This window comes from Fukomys damarensis, unplaced genomic scaffold, assembly GCF_012274545.1.
Source record: "Fukomys damarensis isolate Sample0158 unplaced genomic scaffold, DMR_v1.0_HiC HiC_scaffold_35, whole genome shotgun sequence".
Lineage (NCBI taxonomy): Eukaryota > Metazoa > Chordata > Mammalia > Rodentia > Bathyergidae > Fukomys > Fukomys damarensis.
The window spans coordinates 53,186,577-53,212,989 of record NW_022900947.1 but is presented as its reverse complement, the minus strand read 5'-3'; the positions used below and the strand labels follow the sequence as shown (position 1 = coordinate 53,212,989).

The 26,413-nt window shown below is 37.6% G+C and overlaps 1 protein-coding gene across 1 annotated transcript; it reads left to right on the top strand.

The window, feature by feature from the left end:
• Positions 1 to 1,305: 1,305 nt before the first annotated feature.
• LOC104853269 (transmembrane protease serine 11B-like protein) lies at positions 1,306 to 25,031 on the top strand. Its single transcript, XM_033758929.1, has 10 exons — positions 1,306 to 1,367; positions 2,562 to 2,677; positions 16,598 to 16,716; positions 16,807 to 16,874; positions 19,247 to 19,407; positions 20,080 to 20,118; positions 21,171 to 21,345; positions 22,062 to 22,321; positions 23,766 to 23,908; positions 24,698 to 25,031. Exons 1-10 carry the CDS (start codon positions 1,357 to 1,359, stop codon positions 24,857 to 24,859), a joined length of 1,254 nt encoding a protein of 417 aa, XP_033614820.1. The 5' UTR covers positions 1,306 to 1,356; the 3' UTR covers positions 24,860 to 25,031.
• The last annotated feature ends 1,382 nt before the right edge of the window (positions 25,032 to 26,413 follow it).

Sequence of the window (26,413 nt, the reverse complement as noted above, 5' to 3'; positions counted from 1 at the left end):
CTAAATTTATGCCCACACCCCTGGTTCCTCAGGTAACCACAATCTGAGAGTCTCAGTAATGTACTGGAAATAAAAGTGCCCTTCAACTTCAAGATATAAAGTCTTATAATTTTTTCTCTCCAAATCATATCATTTTACTTTCCCTTATTCCTGAGGTAAAATCTTTGTCATCTTTATCATAGTTCCAACCTTGAGGAATATAGTTAATTACCAAGTTTGGCAAATATTCTAACCTTGTACATTTCTCGAATTCCTTGCTTTCTTTTCATTTATAGTACTAAGCATTTCATTACTTCATTTCTAAGGATTATACTAGTGTCTTATCTTGCTGGTCTTCTCTTTTCTTTATAATGTGATCATGCATATGTACGCATATTCCTTTCCTAAGCACTATAAACCCTCGTGTTGGTCATTGCCACAGGATGAAGTCAAAACTGTTTGGCCCAGCTCTGAAAGCTTTACATTGTCTGGATTCCTCTACTCTGCTTACTCTCCAAAATGGAGCTGTCCTTCATCCTCCTTGTCTCTCTTTTACTCCTGATAATCACAAATTATCTACAATGTTAGGCACCATGCTATGTTCTGGATATAAAAACAAGAAATGGACCACACCATGTCAGTGACTGGAGCTGAAAGGCTGACACACAAAAATTTAAAAGCAATTCTGAATGTTAGGTCATAATGGCACTGACTGAAGAGGACATCGATGAAGAGGAGGTGACGAAGTAAAGTGGTGAAGTTTGAGGGCAACTCAGTGGGCAGACTGAAAGTGTGTGTTGGGGCACAAGGAGCAGGTTGTGCAAAGACGTGGAGGAGTGAAGGAGTCTGGTGAGTTTATAGAAGCCTGAATCATTTGAAATGAACACAAAGTATTCAAGAATGCAATGAGATGGAAGAGGATTCAGAGCAGCATAGAGCAGAGGCAGTGGTAGTTTACTTACATTAATGTGAGGAAAGGGCAGACCGTGGAAGTACCCAGGATTCTGATTCGGGTCACTCTCCAGTCACACTTGAAGAAGCCCAAATGCCGAAGTCACAATCCCAACAACTTTGTGTGGTATCACAAGTCATTCTTGTTGTGAGCTCTGTGTCAGTCAGTCAGGGCTTCCCAGAGAAACAGCTACTAGGAGATGGAGACAGAGACACAGACTGGGGCAGATACGGATAGAAGTAAATCTATATAACCACATATACTTAAATTTACCTATAAACATGTGGACACAAACATACATGCAAACCCATGAGCACACATGGAGATCTATTCTAAGGAACCAGTTCTTGCAGCCGCGAGGATGGCAAGTCTAATGGCCATAAAAACGACTAGCAGCCTGGGAACGGAGGCAGGATTTCAACGTGATGATCATAAGGTAAAATTTCTTCTCCCAAACACATCAGCTTCTGCTCACAAAGCCTTCCACTGATTGGGTAGGGCTCACTCAAACTATCAGAGGTAATCTTCAATTAACTAATTGCAAGTTTAATCACAGCCATGGAAACTTTTCACAATGCCTAGATCAGTATTGGACCAAACAGCTGAATGCCAGAGTCTAGCCAAAGCTGACAGTTCACATAAACCATCAGGCTCTCCAATTTCTTCTTTGGCTGATTTATGACTCATTGCTACAAAAACAAAATGAATTTCTGATCATTCCTACAGCATTTCACATGGTTCCTCCTTTCCTGTTTTATTTTTTGGGGGGTGATGAGGGTTGAGGCAGGGTCTCCTTTTGTAGTTCAGGCGCTGGTCCTGAACTCACTATGTAGCCCAGGCTGGCCTTAAACTTGATGTGATCCTCCTGCTTCAGCCTCCTGAGTGCTGGGACTTACAGGCATGTGCCATCACACCCATCTGGTTTCTTCTTTCTAAACTGTCTTCCATTCTTCTTTGACTGGGATATTTTTACAGATCCTTCTCAAAACTTGAGCTGAGGCTGTCAACCACTATTAGCCACACGAAAAAGCAAAAAGATGTAACTTACTGTAGATTAATCAGGGAACACTTTAAAGATTCCTTGGACCCACTGTAAAAAACTAATGAAACACATATACACTATCTTAACCCATATAGCACTCTGTATTTGTGTTTTCTTTGTATATAAGACCATAATAAAGAATATAGGATCATGCTCATGCTTTAAAAATTTGTGATGGGCTTAGGTATAATGAATGTCTAAGGCATTTCCCCCCAAGCCCTGGGGGCTGGCAAGATCTTCACTTATTGATCCTGACTCTGCTGCTGTCCACGGACTCTTGAAGGAAACTGATCTTGAGTACCGGTAAATGGACACCAAACTCACACCCTGGAAAAGTGATTCCATAGTATACACCCAGAAAAATGGGCTGAATCTCAAAACACAAGTTCAAGCATAAGCTTTTAGGGCAGCACTTTCTCCCCATCCTCCTTTCCTTCTCTCTTCCGCCTGTTCTCTTCCTTCCTGTTCCCTTCCCATATCTTTTGCCACTACTGTGCCAAATTGTGGAGCTTTTAGGGTATGAGAAAGAGGAGAGAAATGCAGATTTGAAAAGACTGTGATTTTCATATTCATATTTTTTATTGGCAGACCAGTCACAGCTTCCCGCACATCGATGCCACTATGGATAGTTGCCCTCATCGTGTTTGGAGTGTTGGCAATTCTGGGAATAACTATTGGTCTCCTGGTTCGTTTTCTGTCAGTAGGTTGGTATGCACATATATACATATATATATATATATATATTTAATTAATTTTGTTGTAATCTTTATTTCCATTTCCATCAAAGATAAAAGTAGGTTGGTGCACATATATACATATATATATATATATATATTTAATTAATTTTGTTGTAATCTTTATTTCCATTTCCATCAAAGATAAAGATGCAACTGAAAACTCTCTTTACATTGACATCAGTGATCCCAGGTCCTAGAAGTAAGCATTATTCATATTTGCTCCACGGTGGCCTGCCTTGCAAGCGCAAGGACCCGAGTTCAATCCCCGGTACCAAGAAAAAAAAAATTTGCTCTATACTCTATTTCAGATATCTTGAATATATACAGGTTGAAGTGGGAATCCATTCAGATTTGTGCCTGAATACACACATCATTAACTGACAGAAAGGATAACTTTACATGGACAGTCCTACACGTACTATTTTATAATTAAGCTATCACACTTACACTACATGAAGAAGACAAATAAATATTGAATTTCAATTATTTCTTCATATCAAAGACTTCAGCATAAAAATTCCTCCTATGTACAGTTTTAGAAAATATTGAAAAGTGTAAAGAAACTTTGAGTCATTTTCTAAAACAATTTGTTTTATTTTAAATTATATCACTCACATGCTATTATAAAATTTTAAAATTAGCATAAATGTACTTATTAGCTTTTGCTCACATTTTCCTCTGTTTTGCTAGCAAAACATTTTACATTAGTCAAAGTCTTAACACTTCATTCTGGTTTACAATAAAAATTACTATAGTTGTTAAAATTTTAATGTGTATTTAGATGAAGTATATGCTCACCATCAATATTTTTCCACATCTTTGCCATACTTGAGTGTTTTCTATTTTTTCCTTCAAAGGTTGTCATAACTATAGTTTAAAGAGTCAGTCAATTTTTAATGACTAACTCAGCCCTTCATCCATAGCCTCTATCTTTTATTTGTCGAGAAAGCACTTTCAACTCTCTCAGGCCATTCTTGATGTTGCTATATCTCTATTTATTTTTACTTATTTGCATTATCTATTCACTTTGTACTATAGTAAGCGAGAATTCTATATTCATTCATACTCTGGCCAGAATGGTCATTTTAGGATTTCTTCTCAGAAAGAAAAGCATTGTAGGATTAAACTTCAGCCACATATTGATTTTAATCTTCTAAAGGCTGAATTTCCTACTTCCTTTTTATTATTTTTTTCATTCAGTTGTAGGGGAGTGTGTGTGTGTGTGTGTGTGTGTGTGTGTGTGTGTGTGTGTGTGTTTTCCAGGATTTAGAAAAGGGTTATGATGGGAAGTATACATTTTTGACAAATCACTTGTCTGAAATTATATTAATATCACCCTTAACCTCAACTATAATACTGTATTGAATTCCAGTTGTAAAAAAATTCCCTCTGAATTTTGCCACTGATGTTCTATTGCCTTCTTGTTTTTAAAATTCCTATCAAGAAATCTAAAGACATTGTGATTTATAAATTTTTAAGTGACACTTTTCCCTATCTCTCACCTTTTGAAATTTAATTAGGTTTATGTTCATTGTACACATTGTTTTGAAATTTCATGGCAATGTAGCATAGTCTAAATATCTTTTCATTAATTGTGATGGCATATAGTTGGTTATTTCAATTAGAAAATTCATATACTACCGTACTCCCTGGAAGTTTTCTTACATGATTCCATTGATAATTTTTTGTCTTCTACCTTTTCATAAACTTCTGGTAGTGTTGATATGAGCCCCCTTAAATGGGTCTCTAATTTCTTTACATTTGCCTTTTTATTTTCCCACCTTCAGCCTCTTTAAAAAAATAAAATCACTTTCTTAAGTTTATTTTCCAAATATTTCATTTAATTTTCTATTATATTTAATTCTAAAATATCCTTAAAATATTATATATTTTTAAAATAAAATAAAAAAATAATAAAAATGTAAAAAATATTATATATACACCTTGATATTTTTCTTACAAAATCTTTGAGTATAATAATGGCTGATAATGTCTACTTCAATAGTCCCTTCCCTCCAAGATTTTGTGTGCTTATCTAGTCATGTTTCATGATAGATGCTCTGATCTTTTGGCGTTTTTAAACATTTAATGTTTGGGTTTACAAAGAAGGCTGAAAGGCGTGTGTGTGTGTGTGTGTGTGTGTGTGTGTGTGTGTGGTTGTTTTTTGATAATGGCTTTTACCATAGCTGACCTATCTAAGCTGTTTCATTGAGAGAATCCAAATTACCACTATGTTTAGATCTTGTCTTGCATTGGTCAGGATTCCCAGGAAGAGGAGAAACCCTCTCATCTTTTGCATGCATGTAATAGTGGTGTGTAGTTCTCTGTAGACAGCTTGGGAGGAGGAGGCCATACAGAAATTTAGCACACGGTGCATCCAACTTCAAATGTCTCAGTCTCCTTGAACTAACGGCCTTAGTAATTGGGGTGGACACTAGGATCCAGCTGTTTTAACCAGTCTTTCTTCTTGCCTTTTGCCATTTAGGATTCTTTGGTTTAAAACAGCACTTACATTTCCCACTGCTATCTTGGGGTTCAGGCTTTTTGTCTCTTTCCCGCCTCCAGGTTCCGTACAACTGCTGTTGTTTCTTCTTCTCTTACTACTTCTTTGTGGGTTGACTTTAAAACTAACACTCAAGCACTTTTCCTGTCATTTTTAAGGGGACTTTGGAAAAGTCACCTTGAGATACAGTATTAGCTAAACCTAACATCTTTAATTGAATATTCTTGATAATTGAATTGTATGATTAATGTCCAGGGTAACAATACCTGTATATCTGCTTGAAGTCATTATTTTAAGGTTTCAAGCAGCTGGAATTTCTTAGAATTTACATATATTAAGTAATAATAGTGAATAAAAAGTTGTTTACACTATTTGTTCCTTAGAAATTATTTCATTATCTTTTTTCAGAGCAAAGATCCTGAAAAATGTCTGTTCTATAAATGTAAATTATTTTGTCCTTGTTTTTTTACCTGAATAATCCTAGGCTCTATCCTTTGGATTCACCAATCCAGGTCTATCTTAATACATTTATCCTTAAATTTTTCACAGAACATAATAGACCATTTTGAAGCTGCATATTCAGATTTGTTTCTTCAAGTTTTCTTTCAGGAGCATCAGTCATGTATTTGTTAGATCTGCTTTGTTTTCATGTTATTCTTAAATTTTCCTTTCCCATTTCATTTTGTTTGTTTTGCTCAAGCCTGTCCTGTATGTCACACTATTTTGAATCTATATATCCTTTCCAGTATGTCTCTTGCCTCTGACTTCCATTTATTTAGTGAATTCTGTAGTTTATTTTTCTTCTTCATTGAACTGTTGTATACTGTTGAGTTCTTTTGTCTACAAAATCTTCAAGACCTTGGGAACTAGTTGCTGAAACTCATCCTTTGTTCCACTGATAATTCCTGCTTTTATTTCAATGTCCTTTCCCCTTTTGACTATAGCATCTGTGTACAAGCTCCCTATGGGAAGCTTTGTAATTATTAGTCACTTTCTGTGATTTGGTTCACGTTTTTGTTTTTTTTTTTCACATGGTTTTTAAACAATTCCATGGGATATAGGGCTAGAAGTGGGTTATAGAATTGGAAAGCTTGCAGCTTATATAAAGTATTTTTGTCCCATGCATTCACTTATCACATCTTTTATTTTGTTTTTGACCTTAAGATCATTTATCTTCAACTTTGAATGTGTAAGAAGCTGAGGGGCCTTTGAGGAAAGTGCTCTAATTTGCACACTCTGAATTATAACACATTGATCCCAGCCCCCCAACTTTTAATCCCAGCTTACCTCCAGCAGGTTGCCCTAGCTGGAAAAGTATTTCATATGTAATAAAAACAGCACACTAGTATTGTTTTACTTCTACCAGTCTACCTTATGAAAATAAATCTTTATGTAAATATTTTTTAGCTTTCCCTTCAGAACATGGTCTTATTATTTTAATTTTGGAGAACTTTCAGAAAAATCTGTATCTAGCTCCCCTTATGAAAAGCATCTTGATCTATATCATTTCTCATGTTAGTAGGCATTTCATAGTTTAGGACATGTTTTATCATAATTTTTGGTTCAGAGATGTGATTCTTTTCTTTAGTTCCCTTGGAATTAAGCCTGCTACTTTTGTATTTTCTCCTTTTTCTGGGCTTAGAGATAGGAGATGTAGAAGAAAAAATTTACTTTGTCAACCTTAAATAGAAGTCTCATAACATTTCATGCTTAAATCCTGTCACTATAGCTACACCATTCTTTTTTTTTTTTTGGTACCAGGGATTGAACTCAGGACCTTGCACTTGTGAAGCAGGCTCAGTGTCACTGAGCTAAATCCCTGGCCCTTGGAGCATTTTTTAAAAAATTAATTTTATTGGTACATTTCAGGTATACAATATAATTGCATCCATCATTGGAAATTTGTACCTTTACACAATCTATCTTGGTTCTTATTTTTTCTCTATGCTACCGCAACCCTTCAAGCCCTCCACCCCTCCTTCTTTTCATTTTCTCATATTAATTCCATTGCCTTCTTTCCTTTCCCCAATTCCTCACACTTTCCTTTCCACTTTTCACCTAACAGTACTTACTATTCCTTTTGATCCTTATTTATGATTTCAGTTTCTCACACCAGAGATACTATTGTGTTTACACGTGTGTGCTATTTACTTTACTTAAGAGTGTTGCCTCAGTGTCCATCCATTTAACTATAAAAGTCTCTAATTTTTCATTCTTTATAGCTGAGTAGTATTCAATTTTATGTTTAAAAGAAAGCACACATTTTCCTTATTCAGTCTCCTATTGATGGGAATTTGGGCTGTGTCCAAGTTTTAGCTATTACAAATTGTGCTGCTATGAACAAGGTTGCACTTATCTTATTGAGGTATGATTCTACTTTTGGGAAGATACTCAGTAGGGAAATAGATGGTCAAATGGGACTTCTATCCTAGTTCTTTGAGGTATTTTCGTATTGCTTTCCACAGTGGCTACACCAGTCTACACTCTCACAAAGAGTGGAGAAGGGTTCCTTTTTCCCCACAGCCTCTCCAGCATTTGTTATTGGTTGATTTCATGATAGCAGTCATGGGGTGCTTTCTGGGGTGAGGTGGAATTTCAGTGTTATTTTCATTTGTATCTATTAAATGAGCAGTGATGTTGAACATTTTTTCATATGTTTATTTGCTATTTCACTTCGTCTGAGAAATCTCTGTTCACTTGAGATGCCTATCTTTAGCTTGGGTCTTTAAATTTGGGAGGTCTGATTTTTGTAAGTTATTTATATATTCTAGATAGTAGACCATTGTCTGAAGAACAGCTGGTAAAAATTTTATCCCACATTATGCATTTTCTCTTCATGCTGTTGGTGGTTTATCTTGCTGTGCAGAAGCGTTTCAATAAGAAAAGATTGTTTGTTGATTATTTCTGCTAGTTCACATGAAGCTGAGGTTTTGTTCATGAAATCTTTTCCTATGCCAATGTCTTCAAGAGTTTCAGGGCCTGGGATTTATATCAGTGGCACCATACCTGCCTTGAAAGCACAAGGTTGTGATTTTTATCCCCAGTAACAACAACAACAAAAATTCTACCTATCCTCTCTCTTGCAGCCAGTTTAGTGTTTCTGTTTTAATATTTAGTTCTTTAATTCATTTGGATTTTCATTTAGTGCATAGTGAGATATGGGTCTAGATTTAATCTTTGGCAAGTTGAAACACAATTTTTCTAGTACTATTTATTAAAGAGGCTATCTTTCCTTCAGTGAGGATGTTTGGCTCCTTTCTCAAAGATGAGGTGTCTGAGTCTGTCTGGAGTTGTTTCTGCATCTTCTAATCTGTTCTATTGATCCTCAGGTCTGTTTCTTTGCCAGTACCATGCTGTTTTTATCACATTAGCTTTGTAGTATAGCTTCAACTTGGGAACTGTGATACCCTCTACCTTGTCTTTGTTGCCTGGAATTGTTTTTGCCATTCTCAGTTTCTTCTTGCTCCAAATGAATTTTTGGATTATTTTCTCAAGGTCTGTGAAGTATGCTGTTGGAGTTTCAATTAGGATTGCTTTGAATCTATATAGCAGCTTTGGAAGTATAGCCATTTTCACTATATTGGTTCTTCAGACACAGGAGCAAGGATGTCTTTCCATTTTCTGAGTAATATGGCTTTTATTACCACCTGTATCTTTGCAGTGAGGATCCAGGTACTGGAACAGCCAGGAGGCTGGAGAGTAGGGGGTGGGGTGGGGGACTGTTGCAGAGGTACTGTGTGGGCAGTGGGTGGTTCTCACTGGTCTGCTCCAATGGAGCCCCGGGGGGCTGGAGGTGGAGGAGGAGCCACAAGCTCCCTGTGCAGTTCGGTGGTGGGTGGTTCTCCTCTTTCCATTTTCTTTGATTTTTTTTTCAGAGTTCTGTGGTTTTCATAGTAGACAATTTTGCTTCCTTTCATTAGATTGATTCTTAGTTTTTTGGTTTTTTTTTTTTTTTGGATGCAATTGTGAGAAGAGCTGTTTCTCTATTTTCTCTCTCAGTGAGTCTGTTGTTTGGGTACAGGAAGGTTATTAATATTTGTGTGTTGACTCGGTATCCAACTACTCTACTGACTTTGGTAATTAGGTCTAGAAATCTTTTGGTGGAGTTCTTGGGGTCTTCTATATAGAGTAACGTATCGTGTGCAAATAATGACAGTTTGACTTCTTCATTTCCTATCTTTTTTCTTTTTATTTCTTTATCTTGTCTAATTGGTGTGGCTAATGTTTTCAAAACTATATTAAACAGAAGTGGTGATAGTGGATGTCCTTATCTTGTTCCTGATTTTAGCACGAAGGTTTAAAGTTTTTTACCATTTAGTATGACATTGGCTGCTGGTTTTGCATAGATGGCTTTTATCAGTTTGAGGTAGAGACTGTCTATTCCAATTTTCTATGAATGCATGTTGGATTTTGTCAAAATTTTTTTTTGCATCTATTGAGGTGATCACATGGTTTTAATCCTTGGGTCTACTAATATAGTGCATTACATTTATTAACTTGTGTATGTTGAACTATCTCTGCATTCCTGAGATGAACCCCACTTGATCAGGGTATATGACCTTGATGATCTGCATTCTATTTGCAGTGTTTTATTAAGGATTTTTGCATCGATGTTCATTAGTGAGCTTGGCCTATAGTTCTTTTTGGGGGGGGTCTTTCTCTGCTTTGGAGATCAAGGTAATGCTTGCTTCCAGGAATGACTTTGGGAATATTACATCCCTTTCAATTTCATTGAAGAGTTTAAATAGGAGTAGCAGTAGTTCCTCTCTAAAAGTCTTATAAGATTCAGCAGTGAAGACATCAAGGCCTGGGCATTTCTTAGTTCATAAGTTTTTAATTATGTTTCTAATTTCATTGTTTGATATTGTATTGTTTAGAATTTTGGGGTCATCTTCATTCAACTTTAGTAATTTATAGGAATCTAGGAATCTGTCCATATCTTCTATATTTTCCATTGTATTGGCATAAAGTTTCTCAATTAGGTATGGATGATTCTCTTGCTTTCTTCTGGGTCCATTATAATTTCCCCCTTTTCATTTTTTTCAGCTTTAATTGAGTTTATTGATACATTTTAGGGATACAGTACAGTTACATTTATTGTTGGAGTCTGTACCTCTACATGACAAGTCTTGGTTCTCATTTTTTCCCCTTGTCCCTGCCCTCCCTTCACCCCCTCCTCCCCTCCGTGTATACAAACACTTTATTTCCATCTTTTCATTATCTCACATTTTTTTTATTTCCCCTTATTACCCTTCCCCTACCATCCCACCTTCCCTACACCTTTAGCTCCTTTCTTCCCATTTTCTAATATCAGTAATCTTATTAGGATCTTCTGTATTATTGCACATTATTCACACCAGAGATACTATAGTTTCCCCTTTTCATTCTTAATTTCATGGACTTGGGCCTGCCTTTTCTTTCCTTTCTTTGATAAGCTTGGCTAAGAGTTTATCAATTTTGTTTATTCTTCTGAAGAAACAAGTGTTGGATTCATTAATTTTTTGAATCATTCTCATTGTCTACATTGCATTGATTTTTTTTCTCTGATCTTTATAATTTCCTCCCTTGTATGAGCTTTTGGTTTATCCTTCTCTTCTTTTTCTAGAAGCTTGATATTCAGCATCAGGTTGTTTCATTGCACTGGCTCTGTTTTCCTAATATGCTTATTCACTGCTATGAATTTCCCTCATAAGACTGCTTTCATTGTGTCCCATAGATTCCAATATATTGTGTTGTCATTGTCATTTAATTGTAGAAACTGCCTGAGTTTTTCTTTAATTTTCTCTGTGATCTATTGGTTATTCAGGGATATGTGGTTCAATTTCCATGTGTTTATAAAATACTTTCTTTTTCTTTTGCTATTTTTTTCTCGCTGAGTTTATTGGTACTTTTTAGGTATACAGTACAGTTACATTCATCCCTGGGATCTTGTACCTTTACAGGACATGTCTTGGTTCTCATTTTTTCCCCTTACCCCACCCTCCCTTCACCCCCTCCTCCCTTCCCTATTTTGAAATACTTTATTTCCATTGTTTCATTTTGTCATATTTTTTCTTTTCCCTTATTTCCTTTCCCCTAACCTTCCCACTTCCCCTACACCTTTATCCCTTTTCTTCCTATTTCACATTGTCAGTTATACCATTAGGATCTTGTGTACAATTATAGTTTTTTACATCAGATAAACTATTCAGTATTTACATCTTCAATTTCATCACACTATAGTCTGATAATATACATGGGATCACTTCAATTACTTTACTCTTACTTATACACATTCTATGAGCAAGTAAATGGTCTATTTTGGAGAATGACTCATGTCCAGCTGAGAAGAATGTATATTCTGATTTTGTGTGGTGAAACACTCTGTAAACATCTCTTAAATTCATTTGTTCAAGAGTTTGATTGAATTATAGTGTGTCATTGTTTATTTTCTGTCTAGTTGATCTATCTACTTGTGACAGTAGGGTATTGACGTCCCCCACTACTACTGTGTTAGTGTTTATATGATTTTTCATGTCCATTAGCACTTGTTTTACATAGTTGGGCACACTAGTGTTTGGTGCATATATATTTATTACTGTCATCACTTCCTCCTGGATTGTTCCCTTTACAAAGATGTAGTGTTCTTCTTTGTCTCTCTTAATCAGTTTGAAATCCACTTGATCTGCAAAGAGGTGAGCTACTCCTGCTTTTTTTCAGGTTCCTGTCAGTCACACAGAGTACAGTTTTCCACCCTTTTTTCAGTCACGAGTTTCTTTTTGAATTGTGTGTTTCTTGTATACCACATATTGTTGGATCTTGCTTTTTGACCCATTCTGCCAGTGACCACTAACATTGATAGTTATAACTGATATGTATTGACTTATCCTTGTCATGACTTTTTCTTTGTGCTGGGTTCTCCCCCTTTGCATTTAATTTCTTGTCATACCTGGGATTCATTCTGCTGGGCTTCCTGGGGTTTTAATCCTCATAGTCTTTTCCTAGGATATTGCTTAAAGTTCTTTGGAGTGCTGTTTTGATATTCATGAAGTTCCTAAGGTACTCTTTGTCATGAAAGTATCTTATTTCTCCATCAATTTTGAAAGATAGTTTTGCAGGGTACATCAATCTGGGTTAGCAGTTGTTTTCTCTTAGGGCTTGAAATACATACCACCAAGCACTTCTTGCCTTGAGAGTTTATACTGAGAAGTCTGCTGTGATTCTGATGGGCTTTCCTTTGTACGTAATTTGTTTCTTTTCTCTAACTGCATGTATAATTTTGTTCTTCTCTTGGGTTTCTGGAATCTTAACTATTATATGCCTATGTGTAGAGGTTTTTATCATTGCTAAAAACTCCAGTTTTATATGCCTCACTTATCTGCATGTCAAGTTATTTCCCTCTACTTGGGAAGTTTTCTTCCATTACTTCTGTGAACAGTTTATTTAATGTCTGCACTTTCTCCTGTTTCTTCATTGACTCTGATCAGTCTTATATCATTCTTCTTTGCAGCATCTAGCAGCTGTTGGATTGATTTCCCTTACTATTTATAAGGAATTTTTCTTTTCCTAGTCACTAATTGTGTTCTTATCTTCTATATCTGAAATTGTATCCTTGCATTGGCTTGTTCTTCTGTGTAAACTTTCAATGGAGTTTTTAATCTCCTGGAGATCTTTTTGCATCTGTTTATTTGTTTCTTATTTTGGGATTCCATCATGTTCCTCAGATCCTCTATTTTTAAAATCTGTGTCCTCTCTAGATTTATTAGTCATGTCTTGTACTATGGATGCAATCTCTGCTGAGAAATTATTTTTGATCTCATCTTTTCCAGATCCTGTTTTGTTGCCAGTTCAGGGAGTCCAGGTGGTTGAGTATCAGACTATTCCATCTCGTTTCTCTTTGGGGTTGCCTTAGATGACCTGGAAGTCTGGCTTTTGAACTTGTTTTCATTTCTTCTCATCTCAAAAGATGCATCCTGCAATTTCTATGTTGAGGCAACTTTTTGCTCACCCAGTGGTCTTCAATTCTCAGCAAGCCACCAAGAGGCTTTTTCTTTGCTGCTCACCAGTACACCAATTCCCGGGTGCAGAATGGTGGCCTTCTGTATCCCTGAGCTGACCTATTGTCTGGGGGAGCCTGGGGCCGGAGCACACTTGGGATGGTATCTAGGGGTCCTCATGTTGAGGCTGCTATGTAGCTGTGGTCTCAGAATGCCTTTGGCTGGGGGCTGTGCTCCCTCCCTAGTTCCTGCTGTCTGAGCAGGCTTCTAGCTAGGGTCTCTGCCAGAGAAAGTATAGGGGCAAGCCACTGAATGAAGCTTGTGCATCTATGTATCTCTTTTCAAGCTGGGCCCTTTATTGGGTGAGTGTGCCTGATCTTCTGGGGTCAGGTGGATCCCTGGCTGGGATCTGCCTGCAGCTGCACTGTTCTGGAGCACACCCCTGCTCCCCGTGGGATCTGTGCACACTCACTAATGCTACAGGGAGGGCTTCTGACTGAGGCTTCTGGGCCTGTGCCATTCTTTCCTGGGTGGGCCTTTGGCTGGGCAGATCCCTGGCTGTGATTTGCCTGCAGTCCTGCTGGTCTGGACCACACTGCTGCTCCCTGGGATCTTTCTTTCCATTTTTTTTTTATAAGTTTGGCTAAAGTTTGTTGATTTTGTTTATTCTTTTGAACAATCAACTCTTTGCTTTATTGATTTAATTGTATCATTCACTTACTCTCCATTGCATTGATTTTTGCTCAGATATTTATAATTTCCTCTCTTGTATGAACTTTGGGCGTGCTGCTCTTCTTTTTCTAGAAGCTTGAGGTTCAGCATCAGGTTGCTTAATTGAGCTTGTTCTGTTTATGCCGAGGTGTAGATATTTTGATCATGGCTAGTTGAAGTTCTATATGCATCACTTGTCAGTATGTCAAATTCTCTTCCCCTGCTTGAGAAGTCTGCCATTTCTTCTCTGGACAGTTTTTTTTATTTTATTTTTAATGTCATCTGTACCTTCTCCTATTTTTTTAATTTGCTCTGATTAGTCTTTGTTTTTTCTTCTTTGCATCACCTAGCAGCTGCTGGATAGATTTCTCATGGTCCCTTACTATTTTTAAGAAATTTTTCTTGGTCACTCATTACAATCCTATCTTCTATATCTGAAATTCTATCTTTGCATTGGCTCATTCTGCTGCATAAATGTTCAATGGCCAGTTCAGGGAGTCCAGGTAGTTGAGTATCAGCTAGTTCTATCTTGTTTCCCTTTGGATTTGCCTTAGGTGATCTGGAAGTCTGGTTTTGAAACTTATTTCCATGTCTTCTCATCTCAACAGATGCAGGCTGCTGCACCTTTGTTAAGGGACTTTTTGCTTTCTCAGTGGTCTTCAATTCTCAGCTATCCACTGAGAGGCCTTGTATCTGTTGCTCACCACTGAGATAACTCCAGGCTTATCTGGGCAGGCCTCTTCCTGTTGCTTGCCCACTTGTGTAGCTCTTGTCCAGTCGAAACTTTGACTGCGGCTTTGTGTCCAAGCTGCTGGTGTCTGGGAGTGGCCATTGCTTGTACCTGCCCACCCCTGCTCAGCTCTGGTCTATGCAGGCTTCTCACTGGGATCTCTGCACACTTACCCATGTAATCTGGGTGGGCTTCTGTCTCCCTTACAGCATTCTTAAAGCAAAAAGAATTTACATGAATGTTTCAAGTTTCTTTTCAGTAATAAGTGGTAATTAATCAAGTAATGGAAAGCTATGCAATGCTTTCTCCTGTCTTCTTCCCACCTTCCTCAATTTGCACTGGTATTTGAACTACTCATAGAGCCAAAATGTTGTCCATGTGGTAGGCTTCTCATGCCCAGGGGTCACTGTCACTCCTCTGGTGACAGCTGAGCATAATGTCTGCATTAGCAGTGACCCAGTGACCCAGCTGCAGTGTCTCACTAGTACAGCTGCACTGAAGATACTTGGAAGTCAGTTTCATTTTATTACTACATGGTTCTCAGCCTTGAATGTCTTTAGTATTAAATATTCTAATTACCCACTGGTTCTGGGAAAAATGTTCCATTGTAGTGTAATAAAACAAATCAGCTTTGTCAATTTATTAATTTAAGGAATATTCGTAGTTGCTGACTTATATAGTAGACAAAAATATTTAAAAATACAAATGAATTGAAAGATACACTATGAACATTTAGTTATGTAAAAAAGGTTAACATGTTTTAAGGTATTTTTGATGCTTATGGTATATATTCATAAATTACAAGTATAAAATTTTTCTCTTGAAAAATAAATTACCCACAGATAACTGTAATTAATAATATTTATTTCTAAATCCCATAATCAATGCATTTTCAGCATTTTGAGACTTCCTAACTTCTTTTTTCTATCATTTTAGCACTGTGAAGTATTTAACATTTATAATAACACTCTGTCAATATGATCAGATGAATTAGTCCCTACCCTCCCAATACAGACACTCATATCTTTCTCACAGGCTGTCCTTTGCCTCCCCTCCTGCAGGCTACCTCTGTACTTTGTAAATGTTTCTTCCTGGGGCACTTATCACACCACCATAAGTTGTTTTACTTGTTTACATATTGTGTTTTCACTGTGGTTTCCCCTTGTCTTAATCCATATATAACTTGCAGGTGAAAACTCGGGTTCATCATCAAATTGTATACCTATTAGTCCCTCATACAATGATTTCATCTATAATGACTCTGTCTCTTCTACAAGATAATACTTGAGGGCAGCTATCTTGTAAAGGAACATTTGCTTTGTTCTTGTTATACTTGTACCCAGTACCTAGCAGAATCCTAATTGCTAAATATATGAAATTTGTCACATATTAGAGATGACATATATCAAGTAGCTTTGTATCTCTGAACTTTAAGAAACAAGTGTAATGAATTAGCTGTGGGCTTTGGTGAAATACAGATTGAGTTTTGATTCTTGGCTCTTTGTAACAACCATACTATATTGGGCAAGTTATTTAATCATTCTGATATTATATTTCATCTGAAAACATGTACTTCATAATGTCTTTCTAATGTATCTTCATATGGCTACTATATTATAGTAGATAATACATAGTGACTATTTTAATTCATAATCAGACCATTACCTAGTGTAAACAGAAATCTCATTATGGTATATATTCTTTTCGGTCTCAATCAAGGAGTCACTTTTATTCATGACCTTTGATATATATGTGTGTTTGTGTGTGTGTATGTGTGTATTCCAGTATCATTGCCACAACCTCTTTCCACAGTGCTTGTGCTATGTAATCAACTGTATTAGAAAGATTCACATGGCTTTATCAATATCTATTGAGCATAGTACATATCAGTTGGTATTATTATGCAAACTGTATTTAGATTTGAAGTGCAATCAATTTAATTATTGGGTCATTTATTTATCTCACAGAAAATAGGACTAACTATTATCGAGGAAGCTTTGAAGTGCTAGATCTTCCATACAACAGAAATTATGAAAGGGAGACATCGCAAGAAAATAACTACCTTAGTAAAATCCTGGAAAGTAAAGTAAGTTAGCATTTTCCTGTTCAATTGTGAATTATTTAAAATAGAAAAATAGAAAAATTTGATATTTGACTCTATGTTTTCTTTTAACAGATGGTCGATGCATTTCAAAGTTCTGATATTTACAGACAATATATCAATTCCCAAGTTATCACACTGGTGTAAGTGACTAACACACATCAGAAGAAGATGCCAAACCACCAGACATACCATTAGAAGTCAAGTTTCTTTGCTAAAATGTCTATAGAAAGCTTAGAGTCACTATACAATAAGTTACTAATATCCAAAACTATCATGAATGTCATAAATGTGATAAATGTTTGGTATAAAACCAAAGCAGAAATTAGGACTATATTGTTGAATTCAATACATCTACTGAGAATGTATTGATCTTCAAATTACAAATTATTTATCCTTTTAATTTCCTAATTATTTATGTGCAGTAAATCTTAGTCTCATAGACAAATATTTGATACTCTAGTACTTTTGTTTCTCCCTATCATAAATATGGACCCTATCTCCCCTGCTTCTTTCTATTTGCAAGTTAGTTAAACTTCTAGTGGAATCTGTCCCTAATGTTCTTCTTAGATACAGTATAGAAGACAGCATATCAATACTCAAGCTTTGGTACCAAGGATCACCTTCCATTCACCATAAATAAGTCTAGTCTCCAACCTTGGAGAGAGGATTACAAGAAGTAAAATAACTATGCTGTGTTCCCTTCACATGGGTTTGGAAGAATTAAGAATAGCAGATGAATCCCTTCAAATAAAATTGGATAATATAAACTCAGCTTTAGCCATTTAGTAGTCCTAAAGCTTTGGGTAAATCACAGTATGACTTTGATTGTTGTTCTTCTATACTATGACATATAATGATAACTTTTGCCATGCATTATTCATAGAACCATATTCAGAATGAAAGAGCAGATGTGCATGGAAATGTTTGCAAATCAACTCATTTGCATGAAGGCAGTTACTGGCTTTACTGTCCTCCATGCCACCAATGCCTGCACTTCTTCCTCTCTTCCTGGACTTGTGAAATTTGCAGAATGGAGTATGGTTCCAATTATAATTAATCTTAGGAATCAATTTAGTGTTGGACAGAAATGGAAAACTAAAATTAAATTTTCTAGGCATCTCTCAGAGAAAGCTTCTCTGCTTAGTTTTTTTTTTTTTTTTTTTTTTTGTATCAGGGATTGAACTTGGGTCCTTGCACTTGCAAGGTAGGCCACCAAACCACTGAGCTAACTCCCTGGCCCCATCTGCTTTGTTTCTCACTCATGTAACTTTAGATCTCCTTAGGTAGTATAGGTTGGGCATGGGTGCAGAGAGGTCATAAGACAGAGTTTTTCACTCTGGCACTCACTGGACAAAAATGAAACTTATGTGAACTGAGTGCTTCTGAGAAACTATTATTGATTAATGTTCTGATATGCTGAATGTCCCAAAGCACGATAATGAAACCTTAAGGTGCTGACCTCTAGGCTTCCTGACATTCTGCATGTCCATTGACCCAACCTCTTGGGATGCCCATCCTTTTTTCAGTTCCAAATAAATCTTCCCTGAATACCACAGTCAGATTAGTCTCCTCATCACTGCTACTCCTATGACCTCGTCCAAGCTGACACTGTACATGCTGGGAGAACAGGCTCAGGGTGGAGGAGTGCAGTGTAAAGAGCACAGGTTATGGAATCCACTGCCCTGGATCTAAGTCTTATTTTAGTAGCCACATATTCCTGATTATGTAATTTTCCTATATAATATATATTCCTATATTATGTAATATTCCTATATTACATAACCTCTCAGCACCTAAAATTTTCCTTGTGTATAAAAAAGATAATGACACTCAATGCTACAGCATGTTGTGAAGACAACAAAATGTGTGCTAGTAACTGTGGTGACAAAGTGCCCAGAACAGTACATGCATGATAAATGCTAATTAATATTATTAAAATCAAGTTATTCTGTGATACAGTTCCTTTTCTTATCTGATCAAATTTTCTGTTTGATAATGAAACAGCAATAAAAGGAGATCTAGAGTGCACATCATCTCTTCCATGAAAAGATTCCTGATCATTTTAAGTAAAAAAGATTCCTCTTTCCTCTGAATACCTCAAAATAAATATCTCATTCCTGCCTCATGTATTAGAGTTCTTAGTAAAAGTCTGAAAACTCCCAGAGGGTGGAACCCTGTCTTAATTTAAATTGCCAATGTCTCCTAAGCAGCTGTGTGTCCTAGCTTAGCAAGTGACCAATGAATACGTGAATAAAGGATTCCAGTTCTCAGACAGTATCTTTGCTCTGTGCTTCAGCCTTTTCCTATTTTTTCAGGTTAGTAGACTTACTTGTCTTCTAAATTGAATACTATATGTCACATATATGGTTGCCATGTACATGTTGGCAGACTGGTGAACCGGTGCTTCACCTGGGCACAGTACATAAAAGAGCAGAAGATTAGAGATAGGAAAGATCAGGAGCTGAAGAAGAAAATGGTATTTTAGCAGTACATAGAATCTTTATGTTTCTAGTCCCAATGTCAACAGAGTGACAGCACACATATGGCTGATATTCAAGGATTCCAAAGCAAAGAAGGAAAACACAAGAAGAAGAATTGGGAGCATCTTACACCAGATGCTGAGGAGCTGGTCGGGATCCTTGACCACAGACCCCACCTCCCTCAGGCTCATGGGTAAGCTTCTGTCAAGAGGAGAGCAGCACTGCTGTCAGCACTCTGTCCTGACCACGCAACACAAACGCCAGCGCAACACTGAGTCTCACAGCATTTTAAAATGAATGTCATTTCATCGCGGAGCAATTATTTATATTCTTCATTATAAAACCATATTCAAGTCACAATAATGCTGTGCCTTACAATTGCTTCTCATTCTAAAGTAGACATTAATATTTTAAACAATCCATAGATGTAATGGTGTGATTTAATTTTCACGATTTCGTATAACTTTCAGAAACATGAATCCTTAGATCTGCCATTATAAGACAGGTCACTTTCTAAAAGTTAAATTTTACATATCAAAAGGAATCGGATCATCCGTGGGGACTTCCTTTTCTTCTAAGGGAAGTGAATCATGATTTTCCACTTTAGACAATGTAGAATACAATTCCAACTAAATAAAAAAAGAACTCTCTTGCATAGAATCGTGAGCTTGGTACCTTCATATCTTACATTTAACTGGAGTAAAAGTAAAATTCCAATAAACCAATCTTCTCTGTTTTGTATCCACTCATTATCCTGAGGTTGAAAATGCTTTCTTGACACTCTTTCTCTCAGAGACCAACTTTCTCCATTGCCCTATAATCAGTTAGGTAAGAAATTTACTGTGGATTTTTTGTTCTATTTCAGAAATCAGTAAAGCCGATGCTGAAAAAATTATCAACAGCCGTAAGTTTGAATACTTTCTAAATTAAATATGAGATTGTTACTCTTGACACAGTTATAAGTACATTTTGTGAGATAATTCATTCAAATTCCAAAGCAATGTGAGAGATAGACATGATTGTAATCTCATTTTAAAAATGAGAAAACAGAAGTGCCGGGGATTTGGTTCAGTGGTTCCACTGCCTGCGCTGGCACAAGGGCCCTAGTTCGACCCCTGGTACCACAAAGAGAGAGAGAGAGAGAGAGAGAGAGAGAGAGAGAGAGAGAGAGAGAGAGAAGCACACAGAAAGTGAAACAATTGCCTAGATTGAGACAGTTTGTAAATAAGTGTCAGGGCCAAAGTTCAGACTGAGGGAGCCTGGCTGCCCAGCCCTGGGGGTGGCGCCCTCCTCAGCGGCAGTTTCCTCCAAGTTCTGCTGCATCTCTGGTGTCTGCTGGACACAGAACCCAGGGCTGCTAAGGATTCTGGTGCAGATCGTGTTCCTTCGTATCAGTCAGTGTACTGTCAGACTTAGGCACCTAAGGTGACGCTGCTAGACGTCTGAAATCATTCTGAAATCAAGTAAATATATCTTGAGCCAGGAATGGTGGTGCACACTTGCAATCTCAGCACACTGGGAGGCTGAGGCAAGGGGATCCCAAATTTGAGGCCCGCTCTAGCATTTTTGTGCCTTTGTGCAACCCTTTCTCAAAATAAAACTTTTGTTTTTTTGAAATTACTTTTATTGGTACATTTAAGGTATATAATGACTTTCATCGTTGGAAATTACACCTTTAATTCATCTTGGTTCTTATTTTTTCTCCATTCCCCTGCCCTCTTTTCAATCCCTACACCCCTCCCTATCTATAAAGACTTTGTTTCCATTTTTTTTCTTATATTCATTCCATTTTTCCTCTTCTAAAAGGATTTGGAATGTAGTTCAGTGAAAAAGCCTTGAATTCCATCCCCTTTGTTAACATCAGTCAATCAAGCCATCGAATACAAATTATAACTATAAAACGAATTAATAAATGAATAAAAATTATCTGTATTCTCGATAAAACAAAACTGACAGGCTGCGGGAGACGCGCCAGGATGTCTGCCACGTACGACAGGATCAAGGGAGGCTCCACGGCGCAGGAGGGAGAGTGGCCGTGGCAGGCCAGCCTGAAGATGGACGGCAGGCACTACTGCGGGGCCACGCTGATCAGCGAGGTCTTCCTGGTGACTGCGGCTCACTGCTTTACAAAGTGAGTTCATTGCTGCATCCCGGGAGTACAGAGCTAAGGGCAAGTCCAGTTTTTTCCTGTTTTTCTGCTCAATTCCTAGGCAGCACTTTGGTCTCAGAAGGGCCCTCGTTTGACAGACAAGTTACACGGCCAATCCTTGCCTTCCCCACCTTACCAGGGACCATGGCAAGTCTCTCAATTTTGAGAACTCTATTTCTTCTTAGCCGAGTCACATTTCTCATCACTTTGTATGCCAGTTGCTAAAATACAATTTATACAACTCTCCTCTCTCTTCATATGTCTGCTCTACTCTTTTTTAGGCAAATAAGACTTAGTCTTGTCTCATACCCTATTTTCCCAAAAAAATATTTCTATCCCTTAAACATATTGATTGAATTCCTATGCATTCCTGCTAATTACATACTCAAGCATCTAAACAATTGTGACTGGCAATGTTTAAACTCATCCTTAATTAGATTTAGCTTCTTGAAGGCATGTGCTATTTATTTTCAATTTACATCCCTTTTGCCTTAGGGTGTGGTATAGGAACTCAAACAAGGTGTCTGAACTGTATTTTAAAAAATCATATTTTGCATTGCAATGGAATACAGAGAGATGAAATAATAATATCATGAAAAGCATAGAGTAGATGCAGAATTTCTTCTATTTGCTATAGAATGCAGTATTTTGCCATTTCAAAATGAAAAAAAAAAACCACAGGATTTTTGTTTGTTTAGGACAGATAATCCAAAAAAATTTACTGTTAGCTTTGGCACTGAAGTAACTCCTCCCTACTTGCAACATTACGTCCAACAAATCATTATTCATGAAGGCTACGTTAAAGGTGAACATCATGATGATATTGCAATTATACGGCTCACTGAAAAAGTCTTATTTAAAAATGATGTGCATCGAGTTTGTCTTCCTGAAGCCACACAGACATTTATGCCTGGTGAAGGAGCTGTTGTCACAGGATGGGGAGCACTTTCCTATGATGGTAAGTCCACTGAGAACCTAACGTGCTTCATAAGATTCAGAAGCAACAAGAGGGGCCAGGGATGATTTAGCTCAGAGGTTTTGCCACCTGCCTTACAAGTGCAAGGTTCCGAGTTCAGTCCCCTTTACAAAAAAAAAAAAAAGCAACAAGAAAAGTCAATAATGGAGTCTGAGGCATTATATGCCTCTGGCTATCGAGCAGTCTCAGATGATTTCTTAGGGAATGCTGTATATGGAAAGATGACTGCAAACTAGGAGACCAGTATGGGTATGGAGCCTCACTTACTGGGAGAAAATAATTGAGAAGTTTCTGGCTCAAAGGTTTTGTTACCATCCAGTTGGTGAATTCTTCTCTCAGCCCAGAAAGAATGACAAGGCAGAGAGTTAAGAGAGACCTAACTCTTTGAACCCAATGTTGGACACCAAAAGATGTTACCACTTGGCTTATGAGTTTTTTCCACCCAGAAAGAATTATTATACACAGTAGAGCCAAAAGAGGACCAAACAAAAGAATTTCTTGTAGAGTGAAAGCAGAAAGCAGCATATATTTATAAAGCAAATGTAAAGAGCCCATAAACTAAGGAACCTGGTGAAGGACAAATGGATTGCCAAAAGGACTCCTGTCTAGGAGGTTTTTTTAACCAAAATGGAGCATATCGCAGCCAAGTTGAGATCATCTTATGGGGTTATAAGCAGGAGAGCTGGGACTTAGAAGTGGACCTGTAGGGACTTGGGGTAGGCAGCAAGTTGTACGTGTGCAAGCTCCACTGATTGTAACCTTTAACAGAGGGAGAGTGTTCTTTAGAGAGGTATAGGTATGTTCTTTCTGGGCATGAGAGTACAACCATCTAATGAGGTCTTTGATTATTGAGTCTCCAATTTTCTGGCCTTGGCCATTGTGTCCTTCACTGTATCTTCCTGACTCCCTCCTCAGGTTGGCCCTTTCCTTGGCTGCCCACTCTGTCTGCAGAACTCTTTTTATCAGAATGCTTCCTACTCTTCCCTCTTGGGCCAGGGTTACTCCGAGAAATCCTCTCATCCTCCCATGGGGTCCTGCTCATCCTCAACATCAACTTTTACAGGAAACTGGTTGTGTGAATTACTGTCGGGAGCCTCTTGTCAGGTTGGGAAAATGATACCTAAATCTTATGTGGTGGACCCTGAGCACACTTACACCAGCAGAGGGAGAGTGGTTCATTCCACTCAAGTCTCTTTTACCTCCCTGCTTCAGATTTATGAAGGACTTTGAAAGGCAACATTTCAAAGATGTTTTGTATTTCATAGTCCAAATTATTTTTTCATAGGCTTGAGTGAGAGAATTGAGTGGGATTTTTTTCCTTCAAAGTTAGATGGTTAAAGAGCTGCATCTAAATAGAGATCTTCTGCAAGAAGGATATGGCCTTGTCTCACAGTGGCTTTTTTGCTGATGACATTTATTCCTCCAGGTAAATTCCCAGTGTTACTTCAGAAGGCACCTGTGAAAATTATCGACACAAACACATGTAATGCTGAAGAAGCATATGATGGCATGATACAGGACACGATGTTATGTGCTGGCTACATGGAAGGAAATATCGATGCCTGCCAGGTAATTCTGGTTGCTATTCGTATGACCACGTGGTACATAAATAGCCACTATTTTGTAAAAGCCATCCATGGAGACAGTTCTATGCTTCAATCCATGTGTTCCTTGCCAGCTCTGTCAGTGTCCCTTAGCTTTGACACTAAAACAATTCTTCCCAACATATAACATATGTTTATAATTAACAAACACTCACGTTGGGCTGGCTCTAAGGCAAGCACTGTCCTAATTTCTTTACAAGTAGTAATTTATTCAACCCTTACCTCCATAATTTCAACATGTCAGCACTGTCATGGTTCTTTCTCAGATGAGGAAACTGAAGCAGTAGAAAGCAAAGTACTCACACACTCGTATGCGTTAGGACCACATACATTTCTCAGGGACCCAACGTCAGAATCGACCCTCTTACCATGTTCCAGGAAAGATAAGCCCCAGAAATGTCTGAGCCATTTTCTGCCCATTGCAAGTTCTTCCTACCTTCTTATCCTCTTCATGTAAGATGGCTCTAGTTACTTTTCTCAGAGATGAGACCCTGAGTTTCAAGTATACCTGCATTATGTGTTTCCCAAGTTTTTCTTGTAGAACTAGAGTTTATAACTTCTCAGACAACACCTTCTCAGATCACACGTTGTACATGAGAGGCCCAGGGAATGTATTCTGGTCAGTCACAGTTGAAATGAGGAATACACAGCAATTTACATTGTTTACATTTCATAGCCTCTTTGAAGCACCAACTGCAAACTAAAATATTCCAAAGGAAATGGTCATAATGACAATGTTCTTTGTTTTATTTAGGGTGACTCTGGAGGACCACTAGTTTACCCTAATTCTCGAAATATTTGGTACCTCGTTGGCATTGTGAGCTGGGGAGATGAATGTGGCAAAATCAATAAGCCAGGCATCTACACGAGAGTGACAACCTACCGCAGCTGGATCGCCTCCAAGACTGGAGTCTGAGGGAAAAGCATCTTGTAAAATTAACACTGGTCATGACTCCTAGGCCTGACTTAGCATGCTTTTCAAATTAGGGTACACTGGAATTATGACCTGAGGGAAGTTTTGTGAACTTTTTTTATTTTTATTTTTGGCTGGTACTGGGGATCGAACTTGGGACCTTGTGCCAAACTTGCAGGGGACCCACTATAATAACACAAGTATTGGGACAGAATTTAATGGAAATTCCTTATTTGTAATATATTTTTTAATAATGACTATTAACAGTAAAAATGTGTAACATATTTTAATTAAAACAAATCAATAGTCATCTTTGATGATAATTTTCTTCTAAATTTTTGTTTATTTTCTTAGGAATATATAGTTTGTCTTCTGCATCATTGGAGAGGTAGAGGAATGAGTGAGTTTGAGTGAGTGAGTGTGTGTGTGTCTGTGTGTGTGTGTGTGCACACGCACACCCTTCCAGTCAGCTTCAAGGTGACACTGCTGCAGCCCAGGTTGGACCCATCCCACCTGTGGAGTTGAGTCTGGAGTTTTCTGTCTTCTGGGTGGGTGTGAGTTCCCTGTAGAGGAAGTGGCTCTCTAGGATGCCACAGAGGCCAGTGTCAGCAGGGTTGCAGCCTAGCATATGCTGGTCCCGCAGGGCTTGAATTAGGCTGGTCCCCAGGGCAAGGCGGTGTCTTAGCATTCAGGCTGCAGCCCTGCTCATCCTCAGGTGGGAGTCACAGGCTTCTGTGCTGGGTTTGCATTTTCTATAGATGCCAGACACCCTGGCACTTCTCTACCATTTCACAGATATGGTCCACACCTCCCTGTGGTAATAAAGGATCAGAGAGACACAGGACAGGAGGAGGGCAAGTGTGGGTCATCCCCATGTCTGACTGTGTCTGTGTCTGCAGGTGATGTTTTGTAGGGCAGACCTTATATAGTCTTTAAATTTTGTTTAAGCTTCAACAACCTGGAATGGATACATTGAGAGACAGTCTTTTACCACATTTTCTTTTTGCCCCAGGAAACATGAATATTTTTTACATTGTCTACCAATAACAACTTTCCATTTATCAAAAACCCAACTATATATATATTATAGATAACCAAATAATGGAGTGGTCTTGAAATGTCATAAATTCAGTTTCAAATGGCATTTTTAATTCTTTTATATCACATATAATCTCAGTTTCTTAAATTGCTCAAAGACCAAGGCTCTTAAAGAAGACTTGACATGTTTCACTTTCATTATTAATTACCTTACAGCTAATCTACTTGGTCATAATTAACATCATCTTGCATTCATTGTTTTCATGATGATAAATAAATATGTGTAACATTCATTGAGTTTAACACTGGTTGTGTCAGGCACAGTTCTAACCACTGTGTCTGGATTAATGTGCTGCCCACTGTATGGAGTTATCACCACCCTAACTTTACAGAGAAGAAACTGAAGAGTTAAAGATCTCACCCAAAGATGTGAACAACCATCACCATAGCTAATTTTGTTCATCACAAACGTTCATGATAAGAAAGCAACTTTGACCAGATGTTAACAGTTCACATTAT